Genomic DNA, 17,397 nt, shown 5'->3' with positions numbered 1-17,397 from the left:
TGTCCTGCTCTCTCCCCCACGCCTTCCGTGGGAAGCCCCGCTGAGCCCCAGCTTCGAGGGGTGGGCTCCCAGCACATCTGGGGCGTCTGTCCACTCCTCCTACGAGAGTCAACCCAGCCAGCGGCCCCCCTGAACCTCAGTGGGCACGTGGAAGCGAACAGATGTCCAGTGGTTCTCAACCTTCCTAACGCCGCGACCCTTTAAGTACAGTTCCTCATGTGGTGGTGACCCCCAACCATAAAATTATCTTCGTGGCTACTTCATCACTGTAATGTTGCTACTGTTAGGAATCGTCATGTAAATATCTGATATGCAGGACATATTTTCAGGGGTTGCGACCCACAGGTTGAGAACCACTGCAAAAACATCAGACTCACAATGAGGTTTAAAACATACACATATGTATTGCGTAGACATTTACACACATATTGGATCTATTCTGTGTTGTTTTTTTTCTTCTTCTGCTCAATAAAATTAGCAGCAGTTACGGATGAATGACTGTGGTCACGGTTTGTATGATTTCTAAGGACGTCCTGTGTCTTCCATCCACACACGACTTTTGGAAAATGCCTTTCGATGCACAGATCCCCACCGAGCACCTCACATTCCAGTGTCATTTCATATCACTAACATTCCAGGCACAAGAGTAAGACAGTTCGCACTGAGTACCCCAAACAGGGCGCAGGATAGCGCTCGCTACAATAGATCTCCCCCCCCAGGAAGGGACTGTTGTCCAAAACTGTAGGTTTGTTTTGTTTCTCAGAGATCCTCGTGTCTCTTCCGCTTTGGCTATTCTGTAATAAATACCATCCCGTCTCGCATCACCCTGCTTGGGGGTGAGAACCCCGACTCGGGACATGCCTGTTGTCGTTTAGCAGCTGCTGAGTGTTGAGTGACGTACAAGGCACCTCTGAGTGTTCTGTACAGCGTTTTTATTGATGTACAAAATAGCCTGTTCGCCGCTCAAAAACGTGATCTGTCTAGTGAGGGCTTCTCCTACCCCTATTTACAGAGAAGGCTTTTAGTGCAAAAGAAAACATGAGCTCGCGTCCCAGCCCCGCCTGGAGCACACGTTCCCGGTCCGTGCGATGCCGGCGGGGGGCGGGCTATATCTTGGGCCTCCAGCCGCTGATGAACTGCAAGATCTTCTTCACCTGCAGTTTGCTTAGCCTGAAATCCTCCGAGAGGATTTCTTCTGTCAGCTGCACGAGCAAATTCCCGTCAATCTTTTCGGTCACGAAGAAGGAGATGACGTCTTCCGACAATCCGATGAACCGCAAGGACTTGGACACCTCCTCGATGGAGAGTCCCGACAGGTCGGCGGGCGGCTGCCAGGGCGAGCCGTCCCCGCAGGAGCGGGGGGCCAGCTGCAGGTGGAGCGGCGAGGAGAAGGGGTACGGGACCGAGAAGATGTCCTGCGCGCCCTTCGGCACGAAGTACTGGTCCTCGGCCAGGTCCGCGGGCCCCGCCGTGGGGTCCCCCTCAGCACCGTCGATTTTCAGAGGCAAAGGCGGGGTTGCGGAGGAGGCTTTCTCTTCCACCGGCCTGGGGGCCCGGGGGGGCAGGGCGGGGCACGACAGGCTCTGCTTGGTGGTGCCAGCCGCCAGCGGCTTCTCGTCTGTGCTCCCCAGGGAGTAGCTGGCCGACTTGGGGCAGCCGGAGCTGCCGCCGCCGAATCCTGCGGGGGCCGCGCTGGGGGGGCCGGCCAGGGGCTCGCGGCCCTCCAGGTCCAAGGGCGCCGGGCAGTGTCTCTTGGGCGTGCCCGGCGTCTTCTGCCTGGGGTAGCTGTAGCTGCGGCTAGGGTCCAGCAGGAAGTCGCTGCGGGCGTGGCCCTCGGAGGATGCTCCCGAGTGATGGCTGGGCCAGGAGAGCCGGGCAGACAGCGGGTCCGAGGGGCTGGCCGGCGGGGACTGCAGGTCCACCGAGTCAGGCTTCCCACGGTGGCATGGGTAGCAGGAGGCGGGGGCGCTGTCGGAAGGGCTGGTGTCGCTCTTAGTCACGCTGCTGAAAGCCAACACAGAAAGGGAGGTTAGCGGCCAAAAGCAGGGTCAACGACAAGCCTTTCCTCCTCCCCAAGATGCTGCTGCCGAGTAGGAAAATGCAGTTAGGAACGTAGCCACCATTTCTTACCATCCTATATAATAAAAGGGAAACATGGTAATTGGCGTACGACGCTACCCTTTTCATTGGCTAATCAGGGCTATATGCAAATTAACTGCCAACAAGATGGCGGTTAATTTGCATATGTAGGCACAATGCAGGGAGGCAAAAGGGAAAGCAGGAAGAAGCCCCCTGCCATTGACAATGATCGGAAACCCAGCGGGGAGCTAAGAGCTGGGGGGCAGGGCAAAGGCGGCCCTGGGACCGCCTTTGCCCTGCCCCCCAGCCATGATCGGAGAATCAGGTGCCTTTTCCGCCCTGGCCAGTGATAGCAGGAAGTAGGGGTGGAGCCAGCGATGGGAGCTGGGCACTGTCGAAGCTGGCAGTCCCGGGAGCTAGGGGTCCCTTGCCTGGGCCTAAAGCGAAGCCCACGATCGCGGGGCCGCTGCAGCTGCGGGTCCCCGCTGCCCGGGCCGGACGCCTAGGCCAGAGGCGTTAGGCCTGGGCAGGGGCGAAGCCTGCAACCACGGGGAGCTGGGGGTCCCCTGCCCAGGCCTGACACCTCTGCCGGAGGCCTCAGGCCTGGTCAAGGGGCCGATCCAGTGATTGGTGATAGGAGGGTGATGAGGACCAACTCCTCTGGCCAAGGCATCAGGCCTGGGTTGGGGGAGGAGCCGGGGATTGGAGGGATATGATGGTCCCCTTGCCCAGGCCTAAAGCCTGGGTCAGAGGTGTCAGGCTTGGGCGGGGGGTGTAGCAAGCGATCAGAGGAAGATGGGGTCCCCTGCTCAGGCATGATTCCTGGGCCAGAGGCCTCAGGCCTCGGCGGGGGCCAGGGCCAGTGATTGGGGGGAGATGGGGGTCCCCTGTCCAAGCCTGACACCTCTGGCGGAGGCGTCAGGCCTGGGCAAGGGGCCGATCAGGCGATCGGAGGGTGATGGGGGTCTACGCCTCTGGCCGAGGCATCAGGCCTGGGCAAGGGGCAGAGCCAGTAATTGGAGGGGGCTGGGGGCAGAACCAGTGATGGGGGGAAATGAGGCCTGGGCAAGGGGCCGATCCTGCGATTGGAGGGTGATGGGGGTCTACGCCTGAGGGCTCCCAGTATGTGAGAGGGGGCAGGCTGGGCTGAGGGACACCCCCACCCCCCACACACACCCAGTGCACGAATTTCGTGCACCGGGCTCCTAGTCCTATATAATAAAAGGGAAACATGCAAATTGACTGTCCCTCGACTACACTCATCAGCCAATCAGGAGTGAGTATGCAAATTGACCCAAAAAGATGGCGGGTTAATTTGCATACACAGGTGCCGGGCAGAGAGCAGAGCAAGAGAGCCAGCAGAGAGTGGAGCGGCTTGGGGAACTTGGATCCCCAAGCTGCCAGACAGAGAGCAAAGAGGGAGAGCTGGTAGCTTGGAGGACTTGGCAGAGTGGAAGGCCACGGGACAGAGACAGAGCAGGAAGGGAAAACCAAGAGCGCAGGGAGCACCAGGAATTCTGGGAATAGTAGTTCTGGTGGCAGCCCCAGGACCAGAAGCGAAAGCCCAGAGTGCGGGGAGCACCAGGAATGCTGGGAATCGTAGTTCTGGTGGCAGGCATGTTGTGGAATTTCCTAGAGTAGACACTAGAGCAGTGGTCGGCAAACCGCAGCTCGCGAGCCACATGTGGCTCTTTGGCCCCTTGAGTGTGGCTCTTCCACAAAATACCATGTTGCGGGCGCGCATGTACAGTGCGAAGTTGACTTAAAACTTTAAGTAAAGTTTATTAAGTTAATTTTAGGGAACGTTGTGGAGTAAAAGAAGATGTAGGGTCAAGGATTGAGAAAGGTATGTTGAGATGGTTTGGACATATAGAGAGGATGAACGAAAGGAGATAGACAAAACAAGTATACAAGACGAGTGTGGATGGGAGAGTTGGAAGGGGTCGACCCCAGCGAACGTACCTCAATCAGATTGAGGACGTTTTTAGCAAAGGCCAGCTTAGGAGTACCCTAATTAAGTTAATAACAATGTACCTACCTACATAGTTTAAGTTTAAAAAATTTGGCTCTCAAAAGAAATTTCAATCATTGTACTGTTGATATTTGGCTCTGTTGACTAATGAGTTTGCCGACCACTGCACTAGAGCAAAGTGAGCCTGGAGCAAGTTACTGTTGCGGTTGGGGGATGGAGGGAAAGCAAAGGTGAGAAACATAAGTAAAGTCAGAGTGTCTAGGAAAAATTAAAGGGAAGATATCCTAAAACTTCCAGGAAATCTCCACCAATGAAGCAAGAAAAAAAAAATGCCTCTATTATTCTGTGAGCAACAAACCAAACTGAGTTGGGGTCTCAGACAATTTGCTCATATGATTGCAAAGATAGACCAAAACTCCTGGATTGGAGAGGGCTCCCCTGAGGGCTCCCAGATTGGAGAGGGTGCAGGTTGGGCTGAGGGCCCCCCAGGCCCCCCAGTGCACGAATGTCGCGCACCGGACCTCTAGTGAATTCCATAAAGTACCTGCGAACCTCAGGGAGTTTTTTTTTTTTTTTAAAAAAAGATCTTTCCAGTAGGGGGCGTGCAGGAGGCAGCCCACCAATGATTCTCATCATTGATGTTTCTCTCTCTCCCTTCCTCTCTGAAATCAATAAAAATATACTTTAAAAAACTAAAAAGAGAATCTTTAAGTTACTAACATATATTGGTAATTATGGATATGAACATGACTTAAAATGCTACAGGGGAGATGGCACATATATGTATACACACATATTTAACTAACAAGAAACACATTATTGGTGGGGGCCTAGATCTTTCTGATGAGAAACATGGTTCAGCCATGCTTGGGCTTATCACCCGCAGGGGCTGGATTGATTGGTGGCGCCCGCAGCAGCCAGGCCGGGGTGGCAGATGGGTGCCTGGTGCTTGCCATCCTGCGCCTGGGACACGACCACATCGCCGCCGCCGCCGCCACCACCACGACTCTCTGTCCACCCAAGAGCTTGAGGCAGAGGAAACGCTCTGGGCGCAGTGCTGGGCTGGCCTGGCTTCTGTGCTATCGAGTCACGTTAGCATGAAGAGCCTAATGTCTGCAGAACAAACAACACCTGCAAAGACGAGCTACCTAAACCCGTGAGGACCGGGATGGGAGGGGTATGAGGGGTGGGGCGGTATGAGGGGTGGGGCGGTATGAGGGGCGGGGCAGGGGGAATCGTGCAAGTGCGCTCGGCTCTGGGCCATAGCACAAGGGGACTGAGCCAGCACGCGCTCGGGGGACACCGGCGGTGGCACCAGGGGACCTGAGAAGACTCACACCCTGGCCGACTCCACACCTTCACGGGCTCCCAAAGAGAAGCTGGGGCCCCTCAATTTTCTAGACATAAGAAATGCCTGGAAATTACGTGGAGATAGATGGCCAACTTGACGTGAAAGGTTCCTAAGAATAGGGTTGGCATTTGCCCAGAATGACAGGAGCTGTCTTGCGAGAGAAGGCGCTCAGAGCAGGGGGGGTGCAGATGGGACGGAAGGACACCTGGCAGCGATGGCCCAGAAGGGCTCGTCCTGCCTGGGGGACCCCGAGGAGAGCGAGCCAGGGACCCTGCCACAGCTGGGTCCCGAAGGTGCAGCCTGGTTGCTCATGGCGCCAAGTGGAAGGGACTCGTGCTGGTTTGTGAGAGCTGAGGGCTGAGGGCTGAGGGCTGAGGGCAGCCCACGGATTGCTGCCTACCAAATATGTTCAATTAAAAAACGACAATAAAGGACGGTAGGTCCTACCTGACTCTGAAAGCCAGAATATGTTCAATGCCAGCACTGACAAAGAATCAGAGACTCACATTCCAAATGACCAACTACTTTAAAGAAAAAAATTTTTTTTATTGATTTCAGAGAGGAAGGGAGAGGGAGAGAGAGAAGCATCAATGATGAGAGAGAATCATTGACCGGCTGCCTCCTGCACACCCCACACTGGGGATTGAGCCTGCAAGCTGGGCATGTGCCCTGACTGGAATTGAACTGTGACCTCCTGGTTCATAGGTCAATGCTCAACCACTGAGCCACACCAGCTGGGCTGGATTGCTTCTAAGATAGCGGTTCTCAACCTGTGGGTCGTGACTCCTTTGGCGGTCGAACGACCCTTTCCCAGGGGTCGCCTAAGACCATCCTGCATATCAGTTATTTACATGACGATTCATCACAGTAGCAACATTACAGTTAGGAAGTAGCCACGAAAATAATTTTATGGTTGGGTCACAACATGAGGAACTGTATTTAAAGGGCCAGCAGGTTGAGAACCACTGTGCTAAGAGAACCCAGTCGGCCTTGATCTCTGAATTCCTCAGGCTCGGGCTCCTTCTTCCTGGGACACTGGCTCTCATCCTAGCTCAGGACCAACAAGTATGTCTCCTCTCCGCCACCTGCCTGGGGGGGGGGGGGCTCCCTCCACACGGCTCTCGGGACCCCCGACCCGGCCTGGGCAGAGCCTGCCAGCGTGGCCCTGGTGTGAACTTACATGTCGTGCAGCCCTGACGAGTAGTAGGACAGGGTGGGGCTGGGAGAGCGAGTCTGCGGCCGGGGCCTGGCTGCGCGAGGCGGGACGGAGGGGCTGGTGGACAGAGGCTTGGCGCTTCGGGGCGGAACCGGCGGGGCGTTCAGGAGCCGGCACTCTTCCCTGACCTGGCACGGGAAAGAACACGGTGGTTAGACGGATGGGCAGTGCCCGGCAGCTCCACCCGCGGCCCACCGCTCCTGGCCAACGCAGATGGTGCCAGCAGGGCCTCAGGACGGGAGAGGGACACAGAGGATGCCAGAGGCAGAACCCTGCCCCTCCCATCCTCCCCGGGACAGACGCCGCTGCTGAAATACCGCAGGCCATCGAGACACAGCAGGTGAAAGGGCGAGTGACGTCCGCGGACATGTGCAGCAAGAGGAGTAAGAAAATAAGCGCAGAAAGCGGTCGGGGGTCAAACTCTCCTTGCCCTTCGGTGGTGGTCACTCACTGATCAAAGTGAATTGAATTTGACCCGAACCCGAGGGCACAGCGCACCGTCCCCTGGGTCAGAGTTCCTTCTGAAGTCATGCTCAGGGCTCTCACGTGGAAATGTGAACGTGGATCATGAATCCCCCGGGGATCCTGCAGACATGTGGACTGATTCCGGGACCCAGGTGGGGCCTGAGAGTCTGCATTCCTCATAAGCTCTCCGGAGAGACTGACCAGGCCCACACTGCAGGAGTGAGGCTGTCATAGGAATAATGAAGGCAGCTCTCCAGTCCCCAAGAGAGCACGTTTGTAAAAAACACATATTTTTAGTGATTTCAGAGAGGAAGGGAGAGGGAGAGAGAGAAACATCCATGATGAGAATCATGGGTGGGCTGCCTCCTGCACACCCCACACTGGGGACCAAGCCCGAAACCCGGGCATGTGCCCTGACTGGGAATCCAACCGTGACCTCCTGGTTCATAGGTCAATGCTCAACCACTGAGGCACACCGGCCAGGCCAGAATATGACTTTTTAAAGAGGTGGACATTTTTATGCACTTCTCTGTGTCTGCCAGCAGGGGGCAGTTTATACCTGACTCTGCTGGTCTACCCTGAACGACACAGGTGAAAATAGAGCCTATTCTGACTTTGGCAAACACACCCTCGCCTGCGTTCAGGCCGCGTCCCCACCGGCTCCTTCCCCTTTGCTGTCAATGCGCTCCTGCCCCAGCAGCTCTGGGGTGACAAAGGCAACGAAACGGCCAGCTCCCCTTGGCTTTGCCTCTCAGTTTGCTTAAGACCCAGTGACACGGGTTCACGCTCCACCGCATCTCCCACCACCCGCACGCGCACCGGGCTCTAACTGGCCCAGGCCTGACTCACCGGCCAGAGAAAACCGGGTGGGAAGGAAGAAAAGTCACGTGTCCCTGGGGACCTGGTGAACCTCAATTCTAAGTGAAATGGAAGCGATTTTAAAAACCCGACCCACGGGATTTCTTCCTGGGGCTGTAGGGGCGGGAGGGGTGTCACTGCTGGCGCCTGGAGGCCCCCCTCCCCGCTTATGGGGACCCTCCGGTTCTAGCTTTGCATCTGGAGAAGGCTTTAGGCAAAAGCCAAATCCTCAGAGCAGCAGACCTGCTTCTGCCCGCGGGCTCTCCCCTTCGCTCTTGGGAAGGTGGAGCGGAGGGTGCAGGAGGAGGTCTGGGTAAAGGACGGGGTGCTCGGCTGGCTCGCGGAACCTGGCACCACTCTGGGGTCTTCTGAAGACGCCGAGAACCGCCCAGCGTGGCCCCGTGGCTGAGCTTTGACCTCCGAACCAGGAGGTGACAGTGTGATTCCGGGTCAGGGCACATGGCCGGGTTTCGGGCTCGATCCCCAGTGTGGGGCGTGGAAGAGGCAGCCGATCGATGATTCTCTCATTGTTGCTGTTTCTATCTCTCCCTCTCCTTTCCTCTCTGAAATTAAAATAAAACAAATTAGAGAGAGAGAGAGAAAGAGAGAGAGAGAGAAGCTAAGAACCAACTAGGACGTTGGCGAGCTCTGGCCGGGTCCCGCCCGCCCCCCCCCCCCCCCCCCCCCCCCCCCCCCCGCCCAGCCTGGCTTGTGGGAACACACACTGGTTACAAGACGAGTAACCAGCACACTGTGTCACTGCTCCCGCCGTGTCAGGGGCTGCACGGAGGGACTGCGCTGCTCTCAGCCTGGGGACCGTCTGCAGAATCGGGGGTGGAGGTGGGCCTGCATCGCAGAGGCGCGTGGTTGCGCTTGTGCTTACAGGATTAGTGGTCGTGGAACCTGACTAACGTCCCCATTTTTAAAATGCACACTCAGCGATGCCTCAGTATCCTGAGAGAGGGAGCAGCACGCGGGGCACACGGGGGGTGCTGGGTCTGATTTAGACTTTCCCACATTCTGGGACTAGTCATTGAGGACGGCCTTTCATTGGAGACTGCTGCCTAGATGCCAGTGATCCTCCGCGGAGGGGCCAGTTACAAGGCGCATCTGAACGGAACCAGCTGACCGAGGGTTACAGCCCAGCGAAGCCGCTGGTTGCAGAATCTGACCTCGGAGACGCCCTCTCTCCCAACCCCAGGCTCTCGAGGCCCCTCGGGGCTGGTCCTGTCACCTCCTTCCCCACCCGGGTGGCCTAGGAAATGTCACTGAGAAAGTCTCCAGGAAGGAGGAATTCGCAGGGACAAAGGTGTGGAGGCACAGAGAGCCCGCCCAGTGCTCTGGCCTGGAGGCCGAGGTGAGGCGACAAAGCTGGAGCCACTCAGCAGACGGGAAGGTGCAGGGCAGGGCAGGGCTGGCAGAAACCAGGGAGCTCCGTGTTGAAGTTGCTGAGCTGGAGCGAGACGCTCTGCCAAGAGGATCTGGGCTCCGGAGGCACTGAGATCGCCACCAAGCAGTGAAGCAGAGCCGGCCACAGACGGGGAGGGGGAGACAGGGAGGGAGGCAGCCGGTGGGCCCATCTTCCCCTCTCAGAGCGGAGCCATGCTGGATGGTGTCCGGGGCGAGGTGGACAGCAGGAGGAAGACAGAGGACAGGTGGAAGGATGTGGGGAAGTCTGGAAGCGTCTGGACGTTATGTAATAGTTAGCAGGTTACTGGGGATCTTAGCAGGTGAAGCTTGAGTCCAGTGAGGGGGGCAGAAGCCGGTCCCAGGGAGTCAAAGCTAGAACAGGAGGTGAGGGTGGCCGGTGGGACCAGACCATCTTCTCAGGAATACTGGCCGGAAGTAAGGGGGAGCCAGTTATGAGAAAGGGGCCAGGATCGAAGAAGGCATGCTTTCTAAAATTTCGTTTATTTATTTAAAAATACGTCTTAATTGATTTCAGAGAGGAAGGCAGAGGGAGGGATAGAAACAGCAATGATGAGAGAGGATTATGGATCGGCTGCCTCCTGCATGCCCCCTACTTGGAGATTGAGCCTGCAACCCGGGCATGTGCCCTGACTCGGAATCGAACTGTGACCTTCTGGCTCAGAGGTCGATGCTCAGCCACTGAGCCACACCGGCCGGGCTCTATTTTCATTTTTTAAACTTGGAAGAAACTTGAAGAATGTGCCTGGTGTGGACAGGTGAGCAGGAGGCCGAGGGCGCACGGACTCCTGGGACCTGTGCTCTCCTCTCCCTGAAGAGGGAAGAGAGGACACAGGCATTGCTGTTGCTCTCTGCCTTCGCCATCATGGCCACGGAGGGCCGGACAAGTCCCCAAGGGCAGCGTCTGCCCCGGCAGCTGAAGCCAGGACGGAGCACCCCCGACAGAGCAAATGGCTTTGGGAAGCTTTATGCTTCCCAGTGAAGGTGGTCAGTGAAGTCAGAACCGAGCTCCCCAACTCCGATCTGCGGTCCCAGCAAACGCGTCACCGAATGGGACTAGTTCAGGGGTGGGCAACCCTTGGCACGCCTGCCAAACTGGGCACGCCAGTAACTTTTGCTGGCACGCGAAACCCTCTCTTATAATCTTCCATTTACAATTGTGAATCTTTGTTCTCAGTGATGAATTTTGTTAAGTCTCCTAATAGGAGTAGCCTGATGGATGAAAGTAGTAGCTCGTGCATGTCTCTGAAGGTCACGAAATAGAAACCTGATGTAAAATCTCTGTCATCAGCGATGCAGCGGCAAAAGTCCCACTGATAATATCAAACAGAGTCATAAAGTTTTCTGTCGGACTATCAGTGTACATGTATACATTAAAAAACAAATGTATTTTTCATCATCATATCCTGTGTTTTTGTCGCTCGAATGAATTTTATTATTTCTTCAAGGTTCTTCATATATGTACACCTGAAGAGATATCAAGTAGGCGTAACATGTTCTCAAAAAATTAGGGTTGGCACGCAGAATTTTGAGTCAGAGATTTTGCTGGTTTGGGCACGCACTCACAAAAAGGTTGCCCACCCCGGACTAGTTCCTTTTCCAGAACACTGTCCAGAAAGCTCCCTGGGACCACCTACCTACCACCTGGCCCGGGCAGTGAGCCGCCCGTCCCCTCTCCACTGCCCATGTCTCTAACTCTTTAGCTAGGAGAGGGCAAAGGGCAAAGAGCAGAGGGCAAAGGACCAGTAACTGGTGGGCAATGGCAAACAAGGCTGTCTCGCCACAGCCGCGTGTTAAGCATGATGCCCGGGGGCCTGTTAAAAGGACGACGCTCACTGCTGCGTGACCGGGGACAGGGTTACACGCAGACGTGTAGAGTGTTTCATACACGTTACCTGTGACCGGACGTCTTTCTCCTGTGACATGAACTTCCTCTGACACTTCCTAGGAATTACAGGAGGATAAACACCCCCCCAGTGCTCATGAGGCAGCACAGGGGGACGGGGTTTGTGGTGTGATGATGTTTCCTGAAAAGTCCTCGTTTCTTGGAATTCCCTGTTTTCCTCCGATGGAAGAACTGACACGCACACGCCCCTTCACTAACTGGACCAAGGACAAAGGTTAAGGCGAGCAAATGGTACACTTACTATGACATGTTTTTTGCTTAACTGTCTTTTTTTTTTCCTGAAAAAATAAAATAAAAATTTCTGCCCTAGACAGTTTGGCTCAGTGGATAGAGCATCGGCCTACAGACTGAAGGATCCCGGGTTCGATTCCGGTCAAGGTCACATGCCTGGGTTGCGGGCTCGATTCCCAGTAGCGGGTGTGCAGGAGGCAGCCGATCAATGATTCCCTCTCATCATTGATGTTTCTATCTCTCTCTCCCTCTCCTTTCTTCTCTGAATCAATTAAAAAATATATTATTTAAAAAAAGAGAAAATTTCCTAGCAGTGGTAACTCCACTGTTAAATCAAAGGCCACGAATCTGGAGACCTGCTGACGAGCCCACAGGCGGGAAGTGAAAATCTCAGACGCGAGGGCAGCCACTCCCGGGATTCCAGATGCTTAGGCAGCGAAGGGTCATTCTGTTTCTGTGTGAAGACGAGTCAGGAAACATACAGACGACGGACGGACTCCCCTTTCCTGTGGGTTTTCTGCTCCGAAAAGCCAACCTCGGGCCCCTGCCGGCGACCGGGACGGCAGTCTTGTGGCCACGCTTCCTCGAACTTTGTAACTTTGCCTTCGCTGCCCACCCTCTGCCCCGCGTCTTCCCTTTCTTCCCACACTCCCTCTCCCAGATAACAAAATCGTTACAGCCGTCAGAAATCTTATTTATAAAGAGGCTTTTATACGAAGGGTTCATAACCCTGCCGTGGATCCGCCAGGGGCATTTGCAGCCCAACAGAAATTCAAGTTTGATCAGGACAAAATGGCAACAGACGAGCCTCTGCGATGGATGGCACGCGGGCAGAGGGGTTTACCGTCGATCCTGACTCTCAGATGCGGAGGTTTCCTGTCCAGCGTTCTGCACTGACAGGGACCCACGCAGGCCGGGTCTCAGCCAGCCTCCTGTCCAAGCCCTAGGGGAGGGAGGCGGGGGTGCAGGAGGCCGCTCCGGGAGCAGAAGGGCAAGTGGGTCTGAAAGGGGGGCTTGTTTAAGCCCGAGGGTGCTTCCATGGGCGCAGGGAGAGAATGTGCCCTTGAGCAGGGGTGAAAAGGGCTTTTCTGAGCAAGGAGTATAATAGCACATGATACATGTATATGCTTAAAGGGTGTATGACCCTCCTATTAATGTGATTTTATGCAAATGCTATGTGAGAGTCCAGGTCTGAAACAAGAGCTAGCCCATAGAACATTCGAATGACTTTATCAGCAGTGTCATCATTGCGACTTTTCATGGACACGGGAGGAAAAAAAAAATCCCGGCTGAGGTTTCATTTAAAATCAAATTACCTCCATGAAACCAAAGGCAATTAGTTTCAAAATTATTAAAACACAACAATAATTTAGTGCTCATTTCAATGACCAAGTGGGGGCCTAGGTACAAGGCTTGCTTACAGAGTACACCTCAAAGCCTGTGATTAAAATTAATTACATGTCAGATGCCTTGGGAGACTCATTAATTAGTGAACTCCTGGGCAAGTCCTTTGGCAGAGCAATTATTTTGAAAAGTAAATAACCACTTCCAGATTAATATTTTTAGTACCAAAACTTGGATATTAATATGTCAGGCTTATTTAAGAAAAATCTGTCCTTTAATGCCTTTATCTAATATTAATATTTGACAGAGGGGAAAAGGCCAAGGACAAAATAAATAAAAATTCAGAGTAGAATCAATTCTCATAGCCACTTTCCCCAGTTCATAAGGAAACCTACTTTTAGCCCGGCCGGTGTGGCTCAGTAGTTGAACCCATGAACCAGGCGGTCATGGTTCGATTCCGGTCAAGGGCACATGCCTGGGCTGAGGACTCGATCCCTAGTGGTGTTTTTAGCTCTCTCTCTCCCTTCCTCTCTGAAATCAACGTAAAAAAAAAAAAAAAAAACCCACATATTTTTATAGCATTTATTTTTTTTACATTATCATATATTTATTCCATATTTTTTGCTTTGCTTTCTTTTCAGCAAAATCACTAATGATTATTTTAATCAAGATTTTCACATAATTTGTCCCCTCTTGACAGAAATGTCAGATTTTTAAAAAAAATTTAAATTCTTTAGTGTTTAAAGTATTAAATGAGTCTCCTTGTCCCCCCATGGGCCTCTCCCTGGCCACTCCTACCCGCAGCACAGGCCCTCACCCCCGATTGTCTGTGTCCAGGGGTCATGCTCATATCATAGCATTTCTTTTTAAGCCTCAGGTAGTCACCTGATCCTGCAGGGCTGTGCCATCTCGCGGAAGAGCGAGTCAAGGCCACTCCTCAGCCTTAATCCCTCTGGGTTTGCCTGGACCTGCCAGTGTCGGGTCTGCGGCTGCAGCCTTAGAGCCACAGGTGGCTCTTCCATAGCCACTCTGTCCCTAGTCCCCTCCCTCAGGGACGAGCCCCGTGCTGCGGGGCCCACATGATGCCCAGCGTGTCTGTGGCTCCCTTGCGGGTCTATCACGGCTCCGCATCTGCCTCCACAGCCAGGGAACCATCACGTAACACCCAGCTTATCAGGTAGACGTTTTTACAGTCAGATGCAAAGAATGTTTTGTTATTTTTAAACTCGGGTTTTTGCAATCTCCCAGAGACCCAGGGAAATGAGACCATCCCACGCACTTCTGGAACGTGGGGACACTGGCCCCGGCCTGGGTGCCCGGGCCTGGGGGGGCAGGCTGTGGAGGCAGGCCTGCCTGTTCCCACCCCTGTCCCCCCCCCCCCCCAGCCTCCCTGACTCTCTGGAGAGGCTGGAACCCCTAGAGAGGAAAGGACAGAGGCAACAACTCCCCCAAATCACGACCCTAAGTCAAAGTCCATCCTGTCTATAAGAGACGCCTACTATTCAGCGAACGCCAGGGAAAAGGGCCAAGGACTTCGCCCGATACAGTCATGCAGTGAAGAGGTTATACGCCCACGGCAAATGGCTCACGAGGTTAAATATTTTGCCCACGGTTCGCAGCTGCTAAGCAGCTAAGAGGTGGAGGGAGCTCTGTGGCTCCCGACCCTGACCCTCCGGTATGGACGCTCTCCCTGCTCCCCGTCCAGCGCCAGAGGGGGACGCGGGCACCCCAGGACGCCAGGCACTCCCTCTTACTCTCTTTCCGTTGGTCAGCCTGTCGGAGGCAGGCTCAGACACACCCGCTCACGTCCGCCCTCACTGATCTCGGTCCCGTCGCCATGGCATGAAATATACCCTGTAGTTCGTGTTCTTCTCAAGCCCCAACCACCCAGGAGGCTGCGTGACAGGAGCCTGATTTCCGATGCACGTCCAGCCTTGTAACACGAACATACGCTCCCACCCACTCTGGACTCAGCCCCCCCACGCGTCCCACAGGCTGCGGGGCGCCCCTGTCCCTCACGGAGGGTGACGGATCCTTCGTCACCGTCGCAGTGCACCTCGGTGTGACCCCGTGTGACGACCTCAAGCTCCTTCTATGACTTTCCTTTCACGCATCTCAGGACGCTGCCATGTCAACAACTAACCCAGAGTGAACACACTTGGTTCTGGGGCTGGAGGCGAAGAAGGGTATTTGCCTCTGGGTTCCCAGGCCCCAGGCCGGACCCTGTGCACGACCTTGGAGAAGGCTGTGGTCCTGTAGTGCTGATCACGCGTCACTCACTGCACAGACCACAGCCGTCGGAAGTCATGCAGTGAAGAGGTTATACGCCCACGGCAAATGGCTCAGGAGGTTAAATATTTTGCCTATTTATAGGGTTTCCTGCCACGTATAGCCTTCCCATCACTGCTCTCCAAAATGGCACTTCTGAGAGGAAAACAAAAGGAGGAGGCCTTGCAGACCGCCACTCTCACAGTCACCTGGAGGAACATCTGAGACGTATGAGCCAGTGCCCAGGAACAGATATGGAGAAAGGCCCACAGTGCGAGGAAAGAGAGGATGTGTTTAGAAGAAACGTCAGAGACAATGATGATCATTCACTTAAGAGAGACGGTCAAGCCATTCTGATTTGAGGGCACTTGGCACAATTTGCCACCACCTCGTGAGCCGGGCATGCCCCTCGGCCCGGGCTCGCCTGCCACAGTCCTCAGGGGCACCATGGCTGCTCCCCTGCAGGCCTGGAGCCGGGAGCGGTTTGCTTTTCCCTGGGACACTCCTGTTAGGAAGGGAACCGTCTCTCACCTTGTGGAGAGGTCAGTGGTAATTTTGTTTTAAAAAAAAAAACCGTATTAAAAAATATTTGCGAAAACACGAAAGGACCAGAGCATACTTTATAAACAGCCGTATCAAGCACAGAAGAGAAGAGGGGGGGGTCACGTTTCTGGGATCTTGTTGGTCCCACACCTAGTTCTCTCTCTAGAGCAGTGGTTCTCAATCTTCTGGCCCTTTAAATACAGCTCCTCATGCTGTGACCCAACCATAAAGTGATTTTCGTTGCTACTTCATCACTGTCATGTTGCTACTGTGATGAATCGTCATGTAAATATCTGATATGCAGGATGGTCTTAGGCGACCCCTGTGAAAGGGTCGTTGGACCGCCAAAGGGGTCGCGACCCACAGGTTGAGAACCGCTGCCCTAGAGGGTGGGTGGGAAAGCGCTGACCGCCTAGCCGGGTGACAGAGATGCAGCATGATGGCTGGGGGGACAGAGCTCTCCTCACGTGTACAGACAGGAACAAAGCCCACCAACACTGCTGGGCAGACAGCACAACTGCGCCCCCGAAGCAGGGAGGGCAGGACAGAATCAGGACAGAATGAACGGACGGACACACTGCAAAGGGCCAGGCACCTCTGAGGGCCTGGGCCCTGGGCCACGGCAACACCGAGCTCACCGCCCGCCACCAGCCCTGCTGCCCTTCCCGTGAAAGACGCTTTCCCTGCTGGTCCCTGGCCCCAGCACCTTCTGTTCCTAAACACTGGGGCGCAGTGAGCACCGTCCCAGACCCCGTGTCCCTGGAAAGCTGAGCACCTTCCCTGGTCATCAGGCGGAAGAGCTGGGGGACACGCGGCTGGTCTCTCGGGCAGGACGTACTCCCCTGGCGCGATGCAGAGGACTTCTAGTTAGTTCTACGGGAGCACTGGGATTTCTGCCCCATTCAAGTTCCCTCCCGACAGCCCCCACCTGAAGCCACATCTGACTGTCACCGCGTCCTCCGGATCCCACACACGCGCTAAAGAGGGGGAACCCGTTTCTCGGTCACAGAGCCTGTAAAAAGCACCACTTCATTTCAAAAGTGTAATTTTTTTAAAGCAAATCAAATGATTTCAGGTGTTTACAAAAAATCGTTGTGGCCACAGCGTTCCATAAACACTGGACATGCTCCGAGAAGGTTCTCCTGCATCACGAGAAGTCACAGCGTAGGCCGGACGCCACCCTTTTCTTTTTCCGGTACGATCTGCTTTTAGTTTGACATTTAACATTTTTCTCTTGGTACCAGGGACAAGAGAGAGCCTCCATATTTATGTTCTAACTCATCTTATGTGCCACAGGCAAAAACAGTTCCCTCCCTTTAGACTCGGTTACATAACTGACTGGGTGTGACCACCAGGCAGGAGTCAATCAATGACTCAACAAACAGGAGTTCCCACTATGCGCCAGGCAGGGCCAAAGTGCGACAGGAACAGCTCCTGCCAGGGCTCCAGCCTTCAGGGAACATTAACTATGTGGCTGAGGTGAGACGAAAGCCGCCTGGAGCACTTGCCAGGGGGAGTGTCCTTTGACTTCCTACCTGCCAAGACTTCCCCCCAACATCCCGGGACCTCCGCTGGGTACAGGGGTCGCCGAGCTTGTGCCTGAAGGTCAAGGAGCAGGAGAAAGCCTAGGCCTGCGGTTCCTGGGGAGTTCTTAGGTCCTGGGGCCAAGAGCCAGAAGTGGGCCTCGCTCAGGAAACTGCAGCAGCGAGGGCTCTGCATGGGCAGCCGAGCATGGC

General features: G+C 54.8%; 2 protein-coding genes across 7 annotated transcripts in view; one reads left to right on the top strand and one right to left on the bottom strand.

Moving 5' to 3' along the window:
- Window positions 1–17,397, top strand: part of MEP1B (meprin A subunit beta) — a 495,370-nt gene that overhangs the window by 57,379 nt on the left and 420,594 nt on the right. The window lies entirely within an intron of this gene.
- The window catches only part of GAREM1 (GRB2 associated regulator of MAPK1 subtype 1), a 156,715-nt gene continuing 139,702 nt past the window's right edge, over window positions 385–17,397 (bottom strand). For 5 of the 6 annotated variants that reach the window (XM_059707395.1, XM_059707393.1, XM_059707398.1 and 2 more), the window contains 2 exons: window positions 6,583–6,746; window positions 385–2,004 (listed from right to left, as the gene is read on the bottom strand). In XM_059707395.1, the coding sequence (XP_059563378.1) occupies window positions 1,107–2,004; window positions 6,583–6,746 (1,062 nt within the window). In that variant the 3' untranslated portion in view covers window positions 385–1,106. The remainder of the gene's footprint in view (window positions 2,005–6,582; window positions 6,747–17,397) is intronic. The other variant, XM_059707394.1, reaches the window with a different exon arrangement.

The sequence above is a fragment of the Myotis daubentonii genome, chromosome 8, assembly GCF_963259705.1.
Source record: "Myotis daubentonii chromosome 8, mMyoDau2.1, whole genome shotgun sequence".
Taxonomy (NCBI): Eukaryota; Metazoa; Chordata; class Mammalia; order Chiroptera; family Vespertilionidae; genus Myotis; species Myotis daubentonii.
This window is presented reverse-complemented; position numbering and strand designations above follow the sequence as displayed.